General features: G+C 41.9%; 1 protein-coding gene across 1 annotated transcript in view; it reads left to right on the top strand.

The window, feature by feature from the left end:
* Positions 1-21,849, top strand: part of LOC138964454 (laminin subunit beta-1-like) — a 71,236-nt gene that overhangs the window by 21,248 nt on the left and 28,139 nt on the right. The window contains exons 3-11 of the mRNA XM_070336411.1: positions 6,247-6,803; positions 7,082-7,199; positions 12,999-13,144; positions 15,657-15,777; positions 16,401-16,589; positions 17,040-17,219; positions 17,785-17,894; positions 18,666-18,881; positions 19,485-19,643. Of these exons, the coding sequence (XP_070192512.1) occupies positions 6,247-6,803; positions 7,082-7,199; positions 12,999-13,144; positions 15,657-15,777; positions 16,401-16,589; positions 17,040-17,219; positions 17,785-17,894; positions 18,666-18,881; positions 19,485-19,643 (1,796 nt within the window). The remainder of the gene's footprint in view (positions 1-6,246; positions 6,804-7,081; positions 7,200-12,998; positions 13,145-15,656; positions 15,778-16,400; positions 16,590-17,039; positions 17,220-17,784; positions 17,895-18,665; positions 18,882-19,484; positions 19,644-21,849) is intronic.

The raw sequence follows: 21,849 nt of genomic DNA, 5'->3' as shown, positions 1-21,849 counted from the left end.
TAATTAAATAAGTGAATGCGCACAGCTTTTTTCCGCTGTTAAAAGCAAAAGCGCCGCCTGGTGGCACCACGGCCAGCGCCCTCTATGATGCAGACCAGGGAACCCATACGATTTCGCCGTATTGTGTACGCATGATTGTCTAGAATACGATCAGTACGGTCAGTGGGAAAAAAATACGATGAAAAAAATTCCTAGACCACTTTTCTTCACAAGCGCATCCCGAAGCCGATCCAGTATTTTGACACATGGTTGCAGTGTTTTGCAGTTAACAATGAAATGTGCATTTGTTTAAAATGTTTAGGTTAACTTACTTAACGGTGAGACGGATGCGACTGTGAAGCATGTTTGAATCTTCGATGTTCAAATGCTGTGTGGAGTACACATGTTTTTCTCTCGAAAGTACGCCAAGTTTGTTTGAGAATACTCCAAGTACAAAACAGGCCGGTTCCCAAGTCTGGTGATGCCGCGAGCTAGTAACCCACAGAGATATTATATATATCTCCGTGAAGTAACCTCATCACGTACACAAACCCGGGATGTAACTCGGTGGAAGTAACCCGCAAAGTGTGCTCTGTCTTTAGTTTTGTTTTACACATGTAATTAAAGTTTTAAAACACTTGCTTTTGCAAAGTGAAGGCAGTCCTCCTACGCGGCAGCATTCTTGTAACCCGGAAGAGTCGTATCGTATCAATTTGGAAGCGTTCTCGGGGCCTGTTCCCTTACATATTTTCCCTTCCCATTACCCCTTTTAATATTGTTTACCCTCCACGACGTGAGGTACGAAATTTTCTGTAAATATCAATACAGTGTGTGTGTGTGTGTGTGTGTGTGTGTGTGTGTGTGTGTGTGTGTGTGTGTGTGTTATGCAATAGCTATTGTGTAGTTTGTAAGCCCGCCACAACGCCTCCTTCTTTCGTCTTAAAAAGTACAAGGTTAACGCTCGATGGTTCAACTATTGGAAAGTAAATCCCCTAGCCGGGTCATTTCAGGTTCAGACCAAAATTGGAACCCAAACAAAACGAGTGCCGTCTCTTTGAGTTTGATCAAGACCAAACTTTCCAGCCTAACGCCTGCTTGAGTGCAATGTTAGTTCCAGCCATGTGGGTGTCCATTGAGTACTGTTGAACCCCATAGTAAGACTCTCAGTATAAGACGTCTTTCTTTCAAGACTGTGCTGTGTCGCATTTTTCTGTTAGTAATACGTCAGAAAAATGTTCCTCCGTCTCAGGGCTTCCTCTCTTTTTAGATTTTTTCCCCTCAGTTTTTGGGTGGCCATGAAACAGGGGTATATGGGGTGGGGGTGGTATAAGAAGTGTTGTTCTCAGAGTCAGTGGACAATAGATCTGTTGGACGTGGATTAACATATTCACAGGTCATAATTTGCTGGCTGAATGTGTCTTTATCGGGAGACCCCCCTGCGTGTCAAAACTACTGGACGGGATCGACCGGCCAGGGGTCCGAGCAACAGTTTGAAGTCCTTCGTGCATCCCTGTGCAAGGAATTAATTACGACTGACATTTCGGGTACATTGAAACACGCTTCACCGACGCGGCCGGCGGCTCAAGTTTTTGAAGTCCTTGGACCTCCCTGCAAGGCTTTTATCACGGCTGGAATTTCGAGCACTTTGATGCAAGCCCCTGTGGTTCCAATACTGAGTCCTCTCACTGAAACACGTTTCGCGAACGCACCCGGCGGCTCCAGTTCTTGAAGTCTTTCGGGCTTACCTGTAAGGCCTTTTTACGGCATGACTTTCTGGCAGCTCCCGGCAAGCTATATGGACTGGCAGAGGTGCGTGGCATTCATACCCGTAGGAAATGGGCCATTCGGACATCAGGCCCTAATTACGCTGTCAGCAAGCCCCGCGTGCCGTTCGTTATTTCACCGACAGCCCTCTGGCAAAGGAGCTGACAGGAAGACTTAGGGAGGAGTACTGTATAACCATAGACCTATATTAATATAGGTCCCTGTGTATAACACAGAGAGATTTGTGTATTAGTTCCCTTGTGAAAAGGTGTTCAAGGGTTGTTGCATTCTGGCCTGGAAGAACGTATAGCCTTGAGTCTATAGACCGTTTGGTTCGATGCATTGTCATGGTCTGTCAGTGGTGGACGTGTGTCCAGGGACGTGACGCTGGTTTGTATGAATGGGAGGTAGGGGGGGGGGGGGTAAAAAGTATGTGGGGAAAGGGGTATGTGTGTGTTGAGTGGTGATATTTTCCGATGCCTGTCTAATTAGCGTAGCGTAGGAATTGGCCACAAGACTCCCACCCGGCAAAGCTCTCAGGGTGTGTTTGTGTACGAATCAGAATCAGAATCAGAATTTATTGTCATTAAAGCACAGAGCCTATTGACACATACAAGATACATAAGTACAGGAAAAACAGCAATATAACATAACATACATGTAATACAAAACCAAGTGGAACAGGGTGAACAAAGAGGACCTGAAGATGAGCATAAGTTATTGAGGACGTGTACGTGTGTGTCCGTGCGTGCGTGGGTTGTTCTGTCTGCGTGCGTGCGCGCGTGTGTGCGGTGAAGCAGTGCGTGGTTATGTTTCTCTCTGTATGCGCGCGTGTGTTGCCCGAAACAAGACCTTTTGTCTTAGGACGTGTGTCTTCAGCCTCAGGATGAAACTCACCGTCAGACAGTCGGGAGCCCTTTATTTATGTCAAGAGCACTTCATACTGTTTTGTTCAAGCAGGCTCGTCAGTCCCAGATCTGTACGTGAAGTACCCTCTGCGGGGGGACATGCAAAGTTCTGAAGGGGTGAATGGAATGAGGGCGAAGGGTGAGAGAGGTCAAAGGAAAAGGCAGGGTTCTGTTTGAATAGGGCTTAGTATCAAGCTCTCAGTTGTGTCCGCCAGAGAATTTGTCCACCTGCCCAAGGGTATCTCTGCCCATCTACACCTCAACTGTAACTAGGGACAAATATGTATAGACCGGGGTACCACTCTGACTCTCGCCCCCCCTCCCCCCTCCTTTTTTCAGTTTTAACCTCTAAAATTTCAGGTTTTAAAATTAAACTGGAGACTTTACAGACGTTATGAACAGACAATCTAAAAAAAAAAAAATTAAATATATAAAAAAGGGAGGATTTAACAGGGGGTCTTAAACTTATACTGACACTGAGGGGCCTTCTGATGGGGGTTCCACTGTACTGACTAAAATGAATGGGCCCGTCTCTAGTGATATATATCTCAGTTCAGATGCGCTGATGTTGCAAAACGTGATGAGTATGGCTCATATTTGGAATGTTTTAGTTTATGCTGAATCAGTTCATACAAGACTTACGATCATCATAGAATAGGCCACGGTCAAAAGATCGTGTAGGTTACCTAGCTCAAAGTTAAGCTAGGATAGCAACTGATCAAAAGATCAGACAAAGGCTCAACAGCCTAAGTACCAGTCTGTCAACATATCATATCATATCATCATCAGTTTTCAAGCAGAAGATTTGTATTGCTAAGTAACACAGTAGGACTTTTTCTTTTGCAAAGTTCAGTGTATGCCGTTTTCATGCTTTTTTTGTCCAGTGTAAAAAAAGTACACTGTTTTGTCTGAGACTCGCAAAAGCTTATAAAATATGATTCCCATTTCTGTTTTGAACTTGAAGAACAGCTAATTATTACCTAGAGCTAATTATAGTTAGTCATTTACTAGGACACACATCCATTTATGTTCTTGCAGCATACCCCAGTGACTCAATGTTACACTCTTGAATTCACCCAAGGGTTCCTATTTACGAGTAAGCTTTGTCAACCGCGACAGATGAATGGCTTTGTCCCAAGTAGCTCGACCTGGAGTCCTAATAAGCGAGCGTAGTAAACCTGATGGAACCCCCTTGTATGACCCCCAACACCCTCTCCCCCCCCCCCCCCACTTCCATTTAAGACTCCATCCGTTTTAAGACCCTGTTTTTTCATATTTTTCTGTTCATATCCACAGTACATTCATCTTTTTTAAGACCCGTTTTTCAACGATTTCTGGAGATCATAAAATTGGTGTTCCACTGTAGCTTTTATGGGTAATACATGTATGTAGAAGTAAATAAAACCCAGTGTCTGTCGTAAATGTACTTCTAGCTCAGCAAAAAACTCCGTATTTGGAATTTTGTGTGGAGGGGGGGTAATGTACTTGTTAATCAGAACATGATATGCAGCTGCACAGTCTTGTCCTTAATTGATTTAACCTGTAACCCTTTTGTGACAGTCACTAATTGCCTCATAATTAATTAAATCTTAATGAGATAAAGGAAAAGCACAAATGAAGGTCGAATATTTTACTTGCTTCTGGACTTTGAGTCCAGCAGGGTTATCTCTCTCTGTTTCTGTCTCTGTCTCTCTCTGTCTCTCTCTGTCTGTCTCTCTGTCTCTCTGTCTCTCTCTCTCTCTCTCTCTCTCTCTCTCTCTCTCTCTCTCTCTCTCTCTCTCTCTCTCTCTCTCTCTCTCTCTCTCTCTCTTTCTCAGCCAGACATTACTTCATCGTTGGGCAGACATGTAGATGAAGTGCTTGATAAGTAACCCTTCCGTGCCGGTTCCTGTGCCACTGGCTTGAATTACACCAGGCATTCTAGTGGCTCACATACACCCTGCGTGCAAGAAGTTCATTGTTCTTGGCTGCCCATTGAAACATTGTCCTCAGTTCTGTCCTATGCATGCAGGCACTTCAAACATAGCCCAGAAAGAAAATTCGGACAGGCAGCAGGTTAAAAGGAACACTCCTTTCTGTTAAAACTCAAGCTGCATCATCCCTGATCTGGCCAGACTTTTTACATGGGATTAGACCATGCCTACACTTTGTCACATACCAAAATTCAGCAGCCTAGGTCCTCTTTGTGCAGGAGGAATTTGTACATAAATTATTTTATTTTTAAATTTAAAAAATATATATAATTCATCCAAAAATTACAACTATCATTGTGACCAAGTGGAGGGATGGTCTAGCTTATTCCATGTAAAACCCTAGCCAGGTCGGAGACGATGAGCCAAATTGATTTCACAGGTGGAAGTGCATCTTTTAGTATCTGATTGTGTTTTGATCTCATTCTTTAGTTAAATAAGTGTTATGTTGTTCTTTTTACATGAATGACGTAAATGAATGGAAAATAATATGTTGCAAGCGGTGTGTTCCCTTATAGTATTAGTAATACAGCGGAACATTATAAAAACCTGGCATGCATGCGTTTGACAGTGTACACTACATGTTGTCTATCCCCAATCTTTGTCGCCAGAAGGCAGAGTGAAAGAAGTGAAAGAAATAGTAAGGAAGCAAACAAATATATTGAAAACACCATTGGTTGCAAAAGCTTTTAATGTGCCGAACCATTTAATGCAAAGTGCCATGATGATGAATATTTTGTTGATGTATTGCAGAGTTTATATATATATTATATATTATAATACAGCTGTGCACATGATAGCTAATAACCTAAGCTAGTCCCTAATAGGAATCACCCTGTGGGATAGGAACCATCTTCTCTGCTGCTGTGCATACAAGCATTGCAGAGTTTTCAAATCAAGAAAAGGATAGCTTTTCACAAATAGCAAATGCATGTGCAGGAAAGTTAACAAATGCTGGTCATGAAACGAAGAGTGAACCTGGCCTGTTATTAGCATGGAATGACAGCTGTGTTTGTGCAGTGTTAAGCCTAAGCAGTGTTAAGCTGTGTTGAAGTGTATGTATGCGACGAATCACTGTCTATACCTCTGTAGAAGCCCGCAAATTCCCATTCACAAGGTGTACCAGACACTATTGAACTGTCTTCTATTGACTGACAGTCTTACCTTTATATGAAAATGTTCCATTGAGTGGAACTAGGAACGTAGGTCAGGCCTTTCGTCTGTCCTTGTCTGTATGACTATGATGGCATTTGCATAAAATCAAGAATGCTTGAGACTACTACTGCATTTCTATGAGTAGTTTTGCAAGCAATTTATTTTACAAACCAATACAGTGTTATTATAAACTGTTATGACTTGAATTGATGCAAGTTCTTGTTTACCTGTATACAGTTTTGTATTGTAAAGCGCTTTCGTGCTGTGATGTAAGCGCTTGATAAATGTGCTATCATTATTATGTAATTTCGAAATCGGTGTATGCTGTCTGAAAGGCAGGGTAAAAACGGTCATACATGTAAAAATTCACTTGTGCAAAAACATGAGCGAACATGGGAGTTTCTGTCCATGAACGAAGAAGAAGAAGAAGATTTTGTAATTATCTGATCTCTACCTTTATTCTCATTCAGGTATACGGGCACAGAGGCGGCAGCCCCAGTGCGAGCAAGGCAGCTGTTACCCAGCTACAGGGGATCTGCTCATCGGGCGTGAGAAGATGCTCAAGGCTTCCTCCACCTGTGGTAAAACCCAGCCCCAAAAATACTGTGTGGTTAGCTACCTGGAGAAGCCCACCAAGTGTGCGTACTGTGACTCTAGGCAGCCGTGGGCGGAAGGCATCAATGAAGAGAGCCACCGCGTTGAGAACATTGTGTCGTCATTCCGAGGACGTGGTAGGCGAAATCGCTGGTGGCAGGCAGAAAATGGCAAGAAGAACGTCACCATTCAGCTCAAACTGGAGGCCGAGTTCCATTTTACGCATTTAATCATGACCTTCAAAACTTTCCGGCCCAAGGCCATGTTGATAGAGAGGTCGTACAATTTTGGTAAAACGTGGGCAGTGTATCGCTACTTTGCTGAAAACTGTGCCAGGTCATTCCCCGGAGTTTCTTTAGGACCCGTGCGCTCGCTAGACACTGTGATCTGTGAACAACGATACTCAGGAGAGACGCCGTCTTCAGGAGGAGAGGTGAGAAACGGCTTGTTTTTTTGTTTCATTTTGTTTGTGTGTGTGTGTGACAGTGTGTGTGTGTCTCTCTGCAAGCGTTCGCATGTGTGTGTGCGTGCGTGCGTATGTGAAAAGTAAGATATCAATTTACAGTTCTATAATGTAATCAAATAGAAACACATTTCAGTTTTGTAAGTTGTTGTTTTTCATTCCGGCTTTCCCCTCTACCTCAATTCCTTACAATTAATAAAACAATATTTGTTGTGCATTCTGAAGGTATGGGTGTTTGTATGTTTCAGGTAATATTCAGGGTACTGCCACCGTTCATCCCCATAGCTGACCCCTACAGTGAGGCCGTGCAGGACCTGCTGAAGCTCACCGATCTCAGGATTAACTTTACCGAACTCCACACGTTAGGTGAGACTTTCATGATAATGTTCACTAACCCTTTTCTCCCCCCAGAGAGCCCAATTATTGTCGGTTCGAGTTCCCCTGCTATACCCTATGCTGCCTATGATGCATATATATATATATCTGTTTCCAGTTCTACTGGTTTTCTTCGAGGTTTGAACATTTATAATTTCGGAAAACTTTTGGGCAGCAGTTACTTTGCTACAGCAGGTCACGTTTTCTGCTACAACTTTTTAGAGTTTGAAATTGACAGACTTACTTTCCATGCAACTGGGGGAAAGGCTAAGAAACTGTGTATAAATTATGCTTTACTCTATCAAAAATTTGAAAGAAAAAGTGGTGATTTTAAACTTCAGATGCTTCTGTAGACACTACTTTTAGCATTTTTAATGGAGAATCTATGTGTTAAGCAATCTGTTTGAAAGTCATTGTCAGAGGTTCCAGTTTGTGCAGGCTGTTTCACAAATACGCACCCCCTAATGCATGCACACATGCCAACACAACCGTAGGAGTGCATAGTATAATTCATTGACATAATTCATCCACTTTTCCATTTACCTTTGAATCTTGATGCATCTACATTGAAAGCTAAATGGTTTTTGAAAATTTGGAGTTAAGTAACCAAAGGAGCTATTCATTTTAGAAATACTGATATACAATTGCCGCGCCGAGAAAAAGAAGTTGAAATAGTTTGCAGAGAAACAAACAACTAAACAAATGTAATGCATAGACTGAGACTTACAAAATCTCATATTACCAACAAACCTGCAACACAACAGGAGAAGTGAACTAGATGAGACACGTGTACCTGAAGTGGATCAACTTTTTTCACGCTGTGTTGGTACACTGTGAAATGTCCTGGGAGTGTCACATGTGCTTCATAAAGGCATCTCTCTTTCCCAAAACATTGCCTTAAAGGTACAATCCTTCCTGTGAAAACAGTTTGACTCGCTATATCAGACCTGCCCAGACTTTGGCATGGGATAATATCACCCTTCTGCTTGGACAGATACCAAAATCACCATCCTGACCACTTCCTGTGAAAACAGTTTGACTCACTATATCAGAGCTGCCCAGACTTTGGCATGGGATATTATTACCAATACAGTGCCCCATATGGCTTTTTGACCAATCAGGACGGATTCTAGGTGACCTGTTAAATGTTATAACGTTCAGGCAGGGATATTGTATATCAAGCTAAAAATTGACAAAACAAAGTAAAAATGTAAATCAACAATATCAGCGTGATTTATTCTACAGAATGACACTTCAAATGCTGTCAGATAATACTTTCTTTATCTAAAAAAATACCGATAAGCGAGTTTTGTCGGTGGGTGCTTTACGGAACAGCAAGGTACCGCCCATCCTCTGAGTGTGAAATGCCGACCCGCTCACTTGAAATCTAAATTACCTATGTTCGGAAAATCAAGTGAAATTGCGTCACTCGCGTTACGTCAAATGTATCTTTACGTCATTTCCCATCCGTCTTGAGTCGGTTCTAAATCTGTCGCTCTCTATTCAACAAGAAAAAGCGAAGCAACCGAAACGCATGTTAAACATGGTTTATCTTGTGAGATTGTTGTGTGTCAAACGCATTTGATCTGTGAATATTCATCACGTCAGGAGTATTACTCTGATTGGCTGACCCAGGTCACGAGAATTCTTTGACTGACAGGCATAATCAGGTAGGAGCGCTCCAGTTCCCATTGCGGCTGTTCTGTCTAATTTGCGGGGTCGCTTCGAAATTTGTTTTGGTCGAATTAAACGGTAATAAAACCGTTATTTCTAATATGCGGACTGTTAGCAAATGACAGCAGTCATGTCTCACAAACGATATCAGCATTCGCCTAAAAGGCTCATGCTTGATATCTTTTTTCTCGACATGCCTGTTATCATTTGCTAACAGTCAGCATATTAGAAATAACTCATAATATCACCCTTCTGCTTGGACAGATACCAAAATCACCATCCTGACCACTTCCTGTGCGGAGTGGAATTTTTTTGGAGTTAATTTCGCAGATTGACACTATTGTCTGTGAAGAAATTAATGCATGAAAAATTCCCATTCCGCACAGATAGCACCCAGGCTGGGGCGGGGATGTAGCTCAGTCGGTAGCGCGCTGGATTTGTATCCAGTTGGCCGCTGTCAGCGTGAGTTCGTCCCCACGTTCGGCGAGAGATTTATTTCTCAGAGTCAACTTTGTGTGCAGACTCTCCTCGGTGTCCGAACACCCCCGTGTGTACACGCAAGCACAAGACCAAGTGCGCACGAAAAAGATCCTGTAATCCATGTCAGAGTTCGGTGGGTTATAGAAACACAAAATACCCAGCATGCTTTCCTCGAAAGCGGCGTATGGCTGCCTAAATGGCGGGGTAAAAACGGTCATACACGTAAAATTCCACTCGTGCAAAAAACACGTAGTGAACGTGGGAGTTTCAGCCCACGAACGCAGAAGAAGAAGAAGAAGAAGAAGCACCCAGGCTGAGGGACATTCTTATCCCATGTAAAATCCTGGTTAAATCCCATGTAAAAGCCTGGCCAGTACTGAAAAGAAATTAATTCATACAAAATTCCCACTCGGCACAGCCACAGATAGCACCCAGGCTGAGGGACATTCTTATCCCCTGTAAAAGCCTGGCTAGTTCTGAGATGGTGAGTCATTGTTTACAGGGGAAGGAGGACTGTGCCTTTAATTACCAAATACCCATGAATGACTGAATGAGTAATAGGCTGTGAAAAAAGAGCATACACAGAAACACAAAAACCTGTTTGCTTGTGTTCCCTCAGCCCTAGGCTGAAGGTGTAAGTGCATTTAGGTTCATAGTCAACTGGCGTTGCATGAATGGACTAAATGTTGTTTTATGTGACCTTTAGTCTGGGGCTGTAGACCCTTGACTGTTAAATCTGCCATGAAAAAGTGGTGTATTCTGACAGTGACAAATTGTGTTATTAGATCGTTGAGTACTTTCCTAAAGGAACCACCACTACTACAATGTCCTTATGCAACCCATTCAAAATAACATAACTAAACAAAACATTGACATTTTCAAACATTTTTAGGGGAAAATATTAGTTTTGGGGAGTAGGGGAGGGGTGGGAAGAGATTTACATGTATAAATGAAACCTACACACCCCAATTAACCGGGGTGTAAATGTAAAATGGATTTAATCATAATCCGGATATGCAGAAAATGATGATAAGAATTGCCAGCTGATAAGTAGTATGTACAAATGAATAAAGATCAGCTAAACAAGACAAAACAATCACACACAAAAGGTTACCTAGGTCATGACTACCTAAGAAAAAAATCAGCTTTTGTTATATAAACAATAAAGAAACAAAAACATAAACCCTTAGGCCTTACAGTGTTCATTCATCCCTGATCGTATACAGTGGTACCTGTGATGAAAGGACATCACCTGAGAAAAAAATGCTCCTACATCACTAGTGGTCTGATAGGTACATTTTGGTAAAGATAATAATAATAATAATAATAATGCAAACTTTTATAGCGCTATTCTAGAAAAATGTCTACTCTTAGCGCTTTACAATACATACATCGACCAAGCATACTATACACGCACAGGCAAAGAAACCGACCAAACATAACCAACAAACTATACATGCACAGGCAAAGAAAGCGACCAAACATACAATACACGCACAGGCAAGATAACGACCAAACATAAACAAACATACTATGACCAAACATAACCAATAGACAAAGGGACTACAGAAGGTGTCCTCTAATCAAAGGGGCCTCACTTAGCAGGTACCACTGTAATGTATGTTGATGAATTCAATGTGGGTCAAGAATTTAGGTCATGGTAGGAGTTAATTCCCCCTTTGTGCATGCACTCAATTTAACCCCGAGACACCCTGGACATTTCATCCCTTCTGGGGAGAATTCCAAAATGAATGGTATTTTTTGTGCAGCAAGTGTACTTTCCAAATCTACTCTGAATCCCCCTTTTGTCGAAGTATGAGCGCTTTGCATGCCATGGGGCTTTGGGAGCTTCAAGCTTGAGTGGAAGTTGTGAAAGAAAGTAACACCAGGGTAAAGGAACCCTACGAAAAAGAAAGACCCTGAAAAAGCACAGAGGTTTAGTAGACTAGAAAACATTGCTGTGAATGTGCAGCAGATCATATCAAGGGAAATTGCACACTTGGGTACGACCCAAGCACTGGGTCGGATTGGTTGAAATCTCTAAACAAATCCAGTTTCAAGAAATCCTACCCGGCGCATGACTCCCGCGCATGCTGCCCTAGGCAGAAAGTGGGTAAGAATTATCATGACTCTTCTGTGTATGAACAAAATTCCTTTTGTTCAGAACCAAAGTTTGAAAAATGTTGTGAAAAATGCTCAAATTATGCAGTACATGTAGCTTATTGATGTTCGGTCAGATGATAAGTTGGTTGTAATACAAAATAAACTTTCAACAACAAAATAATTCTAAAAATATAACAGGAGTGTAAAAGAAATTGAGAGAGAGAGAATCTAAAGGTTTTGTTTGGTAGATCTACTTCACACACAAAATATTAAGAAGTAAAACTATAATCACTTACATGTCTGAAACAGAGAGAGAACGTGACAAATACAACAACTTGTAAATAAAAACATATACCACAGGCAAAGACGAAAAACCACATTGTTTGTGAACCATTCAATTTAATTATGAAATGAAAGTTTCAGTTGGGCAATTAACAAGCCTGCTTATGTTTCTGCTTGCAAGAATATAGCAACTAGTCTATAACACAGTATAAGTTGTATAACTGTGACTGCAAACTTAGAGAAAACTAAGTACAATACGGTAGAACCCCCCTTTAAAGTTTATTTTAGATTTCCTCCTATTCAAGGCCTTGCTTTTAAAGATTGTTTGTTCATAACCTTTGTAAATTTACCTCCCTTTTAAGATGCCGTTTTCTTAGATTTTGTAGGTCTTAAAATAGGGTTCCACTGTACATTTAGTAAGAAGAAGGCAGGTGGATAGCGAGGGAGAATGAATAGGGATGTCAGAGGACCTATGACTCAGATCACAGAGAAAATTAATATGATACCGTTATGGAAGTAGACAAGCTGCAAAACCTCACCGCACAACAGCCCTGCTAAAGTCAGCAGAAATAGCTCATTACAATTATAAACATAAAAGCGAGTAAACTAAACAGAAAGAGGAAAGAGGCTGTGAGTCACTGATGTAAGGGGAAAGTATGGAAAGAGAAATGACACGCTGGAACAGTTACAATGTGGAAACTCTTGGTGCAAGGGAAATCTTTCCAGAATTTTAACCTCTGTCAGTGAGTGTCTGTGTTATGAGCCAGTTTCCTTTATCTGTTTCTGTAGATCAAATGGGGGCGTGGGAGGGGAGAAAGTTCTCACAACTGTGAGAGAGCAGGGGGGTATAAGTTTGTGTGCATGGGGGGAGGGGGGGGGTGAGAACAAGTGTTTTATTGCTCTGTGCTGTGGGGTCAGTTACACAATAGACACTAGTACTGGCAGTGGTCTTGGGTACATGAAATATTTGATAAGCCAGTTGAAGAGAAAACAAGAGAAGGCTTTCAGAGTTAAGAATAAGCATGAATGATTGATTTAGCTTGAACATGTTTTTCCTGTCTCCTTTGTGTGTGTGTGTGTGTGTGTGTGTGTGGGTGGGTGCACATCATGTGTTTAAAATTGAATGCATGTGTGTGCAGAAAATGTGCCTCTCCTTATTTTATTTTTTTAATTTTTTTTACACCACTTGCATTTAAGCTCTCAAACTAGTCAAATATTCATATTTCAACGAATTGTATGTTTGCTTCGCAGGTGACACGTTGCTAGATACACGGTCGGAGATCAAGGAAAAGTATTACTACTCGCTGTTCGACATGACGGTGCGAGGTAGCTGTTCTTGTTACGGTCACGCCTCCCGCTGTCTGCCTGTCCCTGGTATTGAAGCTAGACCAGACATGGTAAGAACTGTGACACTACTTTCACACAGAAATTTAAGTAATTGGTTCATGTGTAGGCTGGGTCCATAGCTGAGCTGGTAGCGCGCTGGCTTTGTAAACCAGTTTGTAGACTCTTAGCGGACGGACAGTAAAGACCCTGAGTTTCCAGCAAAAGTCTAGGGTCTTGGAAAAACACATACCTAGCATGCACACCTTCAAAGACAACAGCATCCTGAACACATGACAGGGGGAAAAATGGTTTTGGCACGAAAACTCTCACCGTGACCATAAGGTGACTCTGAGAGTCAAAAGCCGCTCAAGAACACAGAAAAACAAGTCGCGTAAGGCGAAAATACAACATTTAGTCAAGTAGCTGTTGAACTCACAGAATGAAACTGAACGCAATGCCATTTTTCAGCAAGACCGTATACTCGTAGCATCGTCAATCCACCGCTCATGGCAAAGGCAGTGAAATTGACAAGAAGAGCGGGGTAGTAGTTGCGCTAAGAAGGATAGCACGCTTTTCTGTACCTCTCTTTGTTTTAACTTTCTGAGCGTGTTTTTAATCCAAACATATCATATCTATATGTTTTTGGAATCAGGAACCGACAAGGAATAAGATGAAAGTGTTTTTAAATTGATTTCGACAATTTAATTTTGATAATAATTTTTATATATTTAATTTTCAGAGCTTGTTTTTAATCCAAATATAACATATTTATATGTTTTTGGAATCAGAAAATGATGGAGAATAAGATGAACGTAAATTTGGATCGTTTTATAAATTTTTATTTTTTTTTTACAATTTTCAGATTTTTAATGACCAAAGTCATTAATTAATTTTTAAGCCACCAAGCTGAAATGCAATACCGAAGTCCGGGCTTCGTCGAAGATTACTTGACCAAGCGTGACACGAAAAGCCGGATATGACATCATCAAAGACATTTATCAAATAAATGAAAAAAACGTTCGGGGATTTCATACCCAGGAACTCTCATGTCAAATTTCATAAAGATCGGTCCAGTAGTTTAGTCTGAATCGCTCTACACACACACACACACACAGACACACACACACACACATGCACATACACCACGACCCTCGTCTCGATTCCCCCCTCTACGTTAAAACATTTAGTCAAAACTTGACTAAATGTAAAAAGACAAGACTTATCCAAATGGCTTTGTTATTTTTCTTGCTGTGTGTGTATGTTATAAAACATAAAAAGATGTCAAAACTTTTATTTGAAATTATGTCAAGAACTGTTGTTGTTTGTTACAAACCAACTTCACCTTCTCCGTCGAACCACTTGTACTGTTATAGGCTGTTCAGGTTTGTGTGTTTGGTTTCAGGTTTGTGTGTTTGGTTTCTGACTCACCTCAGTCGTAATAATTGAGCAGTGTTAGGCTGTCCAGCAAGTTTGTATCTGTCACTGTGGGATATTCTTAGGATCGGAAAACTAAATGGATCGCGTGAGGACAAAGTGGGGTCCAGTGTTGGTCAATGAGTAAGAAATCATTGTTCTCTTGAACATTATTTGAAGAAGCTTGTGCAGCAGCTATTTTATTTTTATTCATATTATGTATCAGTTTGATGATAGGTGAGTCATGTAAGCATTTGCTTTTCTTGTTTTGAGAGGGGAATATGTTGGTGACTTAGATTATTGACATTTCATAGCGCTCTTGTCCAAGATGGAATTATGCTGGAGTACACTGGGCATACTTCGGAAGTAGCCCTCTGGACTGGAAGTGATTTCACATACTGAAACAGGGATGGTCAAATCGGCCGCTCGATCGTCAGGGCCGAGTAAAAATTCTGCCGGGTTAGTAGAAACCATCTGGCAGCTTGCCCGATTGGCCAGTGACGATTCTGGTCAAATGCAAAACAACTTTTGGTGGTACTATCGATTTTCAAAGCCCTATAAACACTGGAAAACCCTGTTCAGCACTGACCACAGCCCGGTTGTCTATCAAATCACTGCTATTTTGTGTGTTTCTGACAGTCACCATTTAAGTATGTGGTATGTACCAGGCTAGTGACATTTGTGGCGGGCTAGTGAATTTCTTGAAGTTACTCGCCCGGCTAGCGAGTAAAATGTGTGAGATTTGGCCATCCCTGTGAAAGAACAGCGACCATGTGAGGTTCACTGTTACACTTATCTCACAGGGGGCTGAATGGGGATATTGCCCAACAGTTGTCATTGATGATGGCTAATGATGTTAAATGTATAGTACAGTGGTACCTGTCATCAAAGGACACCCTTGGGACCAGCGAAAAGTGTCCCTACATTGCAGGTGGCCTGTCATGACAGGTACATTTTGGTAGAGATAATAGACAAAGGGACCTCAGAATATGTCCTTTTAAAGGAGGTGTCCTCTCACCGGAGGGGCCACACATCGCAGGTACCAATGTATTATGTTTAGTACAGAACATATTAATTTTAGGTTGATGGGCATTAATACTGAACTATGAAATTGAACACTGGACGCATTTTACCTGTGATACATCATTACATGTGACTGTTCTAATTCAGGTGCATGGTCAGTGCGAGTGTACCCACAACACCATGGGCCTGAACTGTGAGATGTGCGAGGACTTCTACAATGATCTCCCTTGGAGGCCTGCTCGGCAGAATCAGCCCAACGCGTGTCAAAGTAAGCCCTGTTATGCTCAGTAAAACCGTGTTCATGTTGTTTGACTAGAAATAGAAGAAGAAATTCACAAAACTGAAGACAGTTAAAACTTGTGCATTCAATAGCTAGTTCTGGGCTTTTCCACTACTAGTTCAGAAAGCGGTAGCTCAGTTTGTCTTTCTGTATGGAACACAAAAAATAGTTTATCTGATTGAAAATATGTTTTAATTGATTTTATTTGTGTGGGGAAATGGAGATTATGTTTATGAAGAATGTAGGGAAAAGGATTGAAATCTGTGGAGGAATAAAGGTTGGAAACCTTTGGTTTTTCTGTTGGATCTCTCTCTCTCTCTCTCTCTCTCTCTCTCTCTCTCTCTCTCTCTCTCTCTCTCTCTCTCTCTTTCTCTCTCTTTCTCTCTCTCTCTCTTTCTCTCTCCCTACCTCTCTCTCTCGCAGTCTCTCTCCCTACCTCTCTCTCTCTCTCTTTTCTCTCTCTCTCTCTCTTTCCTCTCTCTCTTTCCTCTCTCTCTCTCTCTTTCCCTCCCTATCGTAAGTATGTATATAAACACATTTAACAGAGAGTAATGTATGCTTTATACTTGAATTTGCCGCACATTTTAACCAATTTTATGCTTTTTGTGCAGGGTGCAACTGTAACAACCACGCCACCAAGTGCCACTTTGATGCTGCGCGGTTCAAGTCCACCGGGTTTCAGAGCGGAGGCGTATGCGATAACTGTATGCACAACACCATTGGCGTCAACTGCCAGGAGTGCAAGCCTCTCTTCTTCCAAGATCCCATGCGAGACATCAGGGACCCTGAAATCTGTCAGCGTAAGTACCGGAAAGATCAGAGAATAGGGTTTGCGTATTCAGGTCTATTTGCATACAAGATGATTTGGCTGTGTTTGTGTACCAGGCATTTAGAAGTACAATGTCATGCTTCTGCAGTTGAGAATGAGGTCTGATGAGATTTCCAGCATGAGAGTTTGTGTCATTGGTTTTTATTTAAGAAAACCAACACAAAATTTTCTGTCTCTCTGTGCCTTTCTCTGTCTGTTTGTCTGCATCTCTCTCTCCACCTCTCTCACAAACTCTCTCTCTGTCTTTCTCTCTCCCTAGAAGTAAGATACAGGCATACTTAGAGAGTTATGTATGATTTTAAGGGGAAGAATGGGGAAGGGAGAGAGAGAGTGTGTGTCTATATTCAGTTGGATAAGTCAGTGGGTGTAAAAGATGCAAAACAACAGAGTGATCTTGACAAAAATGGGATTCTTGTTTCAGCTTGTGACTGTGACACATTTGGGTCGGAGAACAAGGGTCTATGTGAGAGCATCACTGATGAACTGCTGGGTACTGTGGCAGGCCGTTGCGTCTGTAAGCGATTTGTCAAGGGCGATCGCTGTGACTCTTGCGTTGACAACTATTGGAACCTCGACGAGAATAATCCTGATGGATGTGAAGGTAAGTTGTAAACAATTCTAGCTCTAGTTTTGACCCCAGCTTCATGAAAGGGATAGGGATAGGGTGGTGAAGGGTAAGCGCATAGTGTACTGGAACCCGTGAGGAAGGTTGAGGGTTCGAATCCTGGCCGCTTCTGGTGGGTTAAGGGTGGATATTTTCCCCTCCCAGGTCAACTAATGTGCAGACTTGCTAGCGCCTCATCCTCTTTCATGTGTACACGCAAGCATAAGAAAAGATCCTAAAAATCTATGTCGGTGTTCAGTGGGTAGCACAAACACGAAAACCTTCAGCATGCATCCCCCAGAATCGGAGTATGACTGCCAGAAAAAAAGGTGGCCTTGACAAATTGGAAACATTGCTATTAAGTGATATGGAAGGCAGTTTTATACAGAGACTTGCTGCAGATCTTGTCATGCTCCAAACCTCCTGCCCGACCCTCCATCCGCTACTTCAACTCTCATCTCCAAACCTATCCCATCTTTTCACCTCCAACCTTGATGTGTTATTTTTGCTTTTGAAAGTGGTAGGGTCGGGAGTGTTTATGTTGATGATTTTCTGTGTGCAGCCTGCTCATGCAACTCTCAGGGAACCATCCCTGACTTCGGCTGTGACCAGAACTCAGGGATTTGTCGCTGCAAGCGTTACGTCACTGGCAGGAACTGTGATGAGTGTTATGTGAGTACAAGTATTGATAGCTATGAAAAATAATCTCTGGACTTTTCAGTACTCTGTTTGCCTCCTCCCATTTCCAAATTCATTACATTGTACTCACAAGCCATGTAATTGTGTAGCCGTCTAAACTGAAGTATGAGAAATTGGGTGTGTCAACTTGAAAACTGAAAACACTTTTTCTGTGTTGTAACTTGTATCCTCGACATGTAAACGGTAAGCGAAATTTACATCTTTGGTGTGCATCATGATGATGGTGGCTGATTATACATAAAAAAATCAAAAAATCTGGGTAGCACAACTCTTGTTGCTGCTCGCTTTCCACTTGGAGGAAGCAACCCGAATTTCTCAGCAATAGGATAATAAAGTCATGAAAATAGAAGATGAAATCTGTAGCTTCCTGTTTTTAGCCTGGATTTTATTATCTTAGTGACTACAAGTACCAATATAACTGCTCTACAATGAGCAGAAAAAAATGAAATCAATATCTTCCTGTTTTCAGCCTGGATTGTATGGTCTGAGTGACTACCAATATGGCTGTTGTACAATGAGCAGAAACAAATAAATCTTTGGCTTCCTGTTTTCAGTCTGAATATTATGGTCTGAGTGACTACCAATATGGCTGCTCTACAATGAGCAGAAAAAATGAAATCTTTGGTTTTCTGGTTTCAGCCTGGATTTTATGGTCTAAGCGACTACCAATATGGCTGCTCTACAAGTACAATGCGCAGAAAAAATAAATCTTTAGCTTTCTATTCTTTGGCTTCCTGTTTTCAGCCTGGATTTTATGGTCTGAGCGACTACCAGTATGGCTGCTACGCCTGTGACTGTGACATCGGGGGAGCCCTGCGTTCAGCGTGCGACCAGAGCAGCGGCCATTGTCAGTGTCGCAGTAACATCGTCGGCAAGCAGTGCAAGAAGGTGGAGTCAGGTTTCTGCTACGCTCACCTCGACCACAACATCTTTGAGGCGGAGTATGGCAAAGGCAGCGGGGTAAGCAAAGGAGTGTGAGAGAGAGACAGAGTGTGGATGTGGGTGTGGGTGTGTGTGTGTGTGCGCGTTTGTTTGTTTGTTTGTGTATTTCAACCCAATTCAATTCTGTTCAATGTAGTTGAATACAACTTCATCTGAATGTGGTACAAACTGGCTTACTAAATATATTGATTTCACTTCACACAATTTGTTTCAGTTTTTTTTGTTTCAATTTTTTTTAAATGGCTGGGGCTGGGGAGGGGGGGGGGGGTTGTACGTGTGTACATGTTTAAGTCAAGTGCCCATGATTTGTGTGTGACTGAGTTTATGATCACATACACCGTTATGTACATGTACAATATCATGCAAAATACCCTTGTGACTTGGAATAATAGGCCGTGAAAAGTAGGATATGCGCCGAAATGGCTGCGATCTGCTGGTCGATGTGAATGCGTGATGTATTGTGTAAAAAATTCCATCTCACACGGCATAAATAGATCCCTGCGCCTTGAGTCCGAGTCTGGAGATACGCGTGCGATATAAGACTTCATATAACATAACAAAATGTATCCTTTTTCTGCGAAAGAGGAAGAATTGATTTGTTATGTTCATTGATTTATGCAGAATGCCAAGGTGTACGTGCGGGAACCCATCCAAGCGGGTGTGAATTACTGGACAGGCCCGGGTTACATGAAGGTGATGGAGGGGGACAGCATCGAGGTCTCCATCAGTGATGTCCCCTTCAGCACATTTTACGACTTTGTCATCAGATATGACCCAAGGGTATGTTCGCATTCTTCGTAGTGTTCAGTTAGGTTTGAGACACAGCCCAGGGCAGGACTGTGTGTTTTAATAGAAAGCAGGAGTCGAAGCCTACAAGGCTCACAATTTATACAGTGAACCCCTTTTTTTGCGATTAAAACAAACGTGAGAAAATCGGGTCTTGAAAAGGAGGGAGTCTTATTATTCAATTTAATTAAAGATGACACGGACAACACTTTAGGTCAGTGTTATTGGAAGTATGATAGGTGTGTTTGTTATTACATACGTGAACCTATGTTTTATGTTTTATGTGTGTTGTCCTTTTGTCCAATTATTGTTATTATTGTTCACAGGCGGGCAGGGTGTGCCAAAGAAAATTTTCCTTTTTTATATAACATTTTAATGGACAATAAAGTGTTGTTATTCAGGGGCTCACATCCACGTCGGACATCGGACATACACGAATATTTTTTCCAAATGTCCTGTACATTTTTCATGCAAGAGGACATATGTACTATTGTTTTTTGTCACAAAGGGGTCATTGTCCGATTATGCTTTCATTTGATCTGGAAATTGTCAGTACTTTCCAATTTACAGTAGTTTGATTTCCTACGATGTGTCTCTCCAAGCAGACAAAACCATGCTGTTAGTGTACGTTTTGTTGCCAGAAAAAAAAGGTCCTATTCCAGTGATCGCGCTAGGTATTTTTCAAACCGGTATGACGTCATGAGCTGGCTACAAGGCTCTCACGAAAATCGGTAAGCTTGCCAAGGCAACCAGTAAAAGACAAACAATGACTTACAATACATTAAATCAATGTTTATCAATGTCAGTGATATGCGGACGTTTTTTCTCTCCCCCCTCCCCCCCCCCCCCCCCCCCCCCCCCTCAAAGCAACTGTCGCACAACTTGACAGTGACACATCAGCAGCCGCTATGAGAGAGAGAGAGAGAGAGAGCACCCGAGAGAGAGAGAGAGAGAGAGAGAGAGAGAGAGAGACAGAGAGACAGAGAGAGAGACAACTGGAAGACTTACTCACTAGTTACTTACTGTTACAGTTTCACTTTCGCCTCACAATAATCAACTGTATGTAGACAAAGATCTAAGCTGGTGTGAGTACGTGATTTCCCCGGCGGTATGATGCTATGTCGGCTATAGTTAGACGCCGTCCCTTATTGTCTTTCAGTTTCTCATAAACTGAAAGATTTTACGATGGACCGGGAACCGAAAAAAAGTATGATGTCTGATGTCTGTGTGTGTAAATCTTTTTCTCGGCGACAAGAAAGATTTCTCCGCTCCCTGACCACCTACATTGCTCAAATAATCTGCTAGCAAATACTTTAGATCTGGCACAATCGTACTGAAAGACATTTCGGAGCTCGCCTCCTTGTTATTTTTGACGTCATGTTTGACACCTTGACATCAAGTGTCATCAATGGAGACATAATCGCAACATTGTAGCGCTGTCACAACAAGCCATCCAAATCTCTCTCTCTCTCTCTCTCTCTCTCTCTCTCTCTCTCTCTCTCTCTCCTTTTGTAATAACGTTCTGAGTCTGAGTCTCTCTCTCTCTCTCTCTCTCTCTCTCTCTCTCTCTCTCTCTCTCTCTCTCTCTCTCTCTCTCTCTCTCTCTCTCTCTCTCTCTCTCTCTCTCCCTCCCCCTCGTACTGACAAACGATTTTTGTAATTACTACTTTTTTTTTTACCGGTCAAACCAAATAACAATCGGTACGTCTGACCGACATCCACTTTTTTTTTCCGGTATTGGCGAATCTTAACCGGTAAAATACCGGAAATTACCGGTAAACGCGATCCCTGTATTCATTTTGTTTTTGTTCGGGACAAATGTCCTATCGCTTTTGCATTGTCCAGGACATTTGTCCTATGCCATCTCTCATGGATGTGAGCCCCTGGTTATTGTTATTGTTATTGTTAAAACGGATTTACAGAGGTTATGAACAGAATATCTGAAAAATCAAGGTCTTAAAAAGGGGGAAGTCTCAAGTTGGTGGGTCTCAAAACACCAATGCATCAACCAGTTTCTTATCAAGTATAACACGCGCTAGATCTCCTGTCTGCAAATTTCAAAGATGGGAACTAAATTTTGATGGTGTTGAATTGAAGAGAAAAGTTTTCTCCTCACCTTGTATGTACTTCTAGCACCATGTCTGCCTGCTACTGCTAGTAACAAAACAGCCACCCTGTTCCCAACTCTTCTCAGTTCTAT

Source organism: Littorina saxatilis, linkage group LG4, assembly GCF_037325665.1.
Source record: "Littorina saxatilis isolate snail1 linkage group LG4, US_GU_Lsax_2.0, whole genome shotgun sequence".
Taxonomy (NCBI): Eukaryota; Metazoa; Mollusca; class Gastropoda; order Littorinimorpha; family Littorinidae; genus Littorina; species Littorina saxatilis.
The sequence above is the reverse complement of the archived record's forward strand: the minus strand, read 5'-3'. Positions and strand labels throughout refer to the sequence as shown.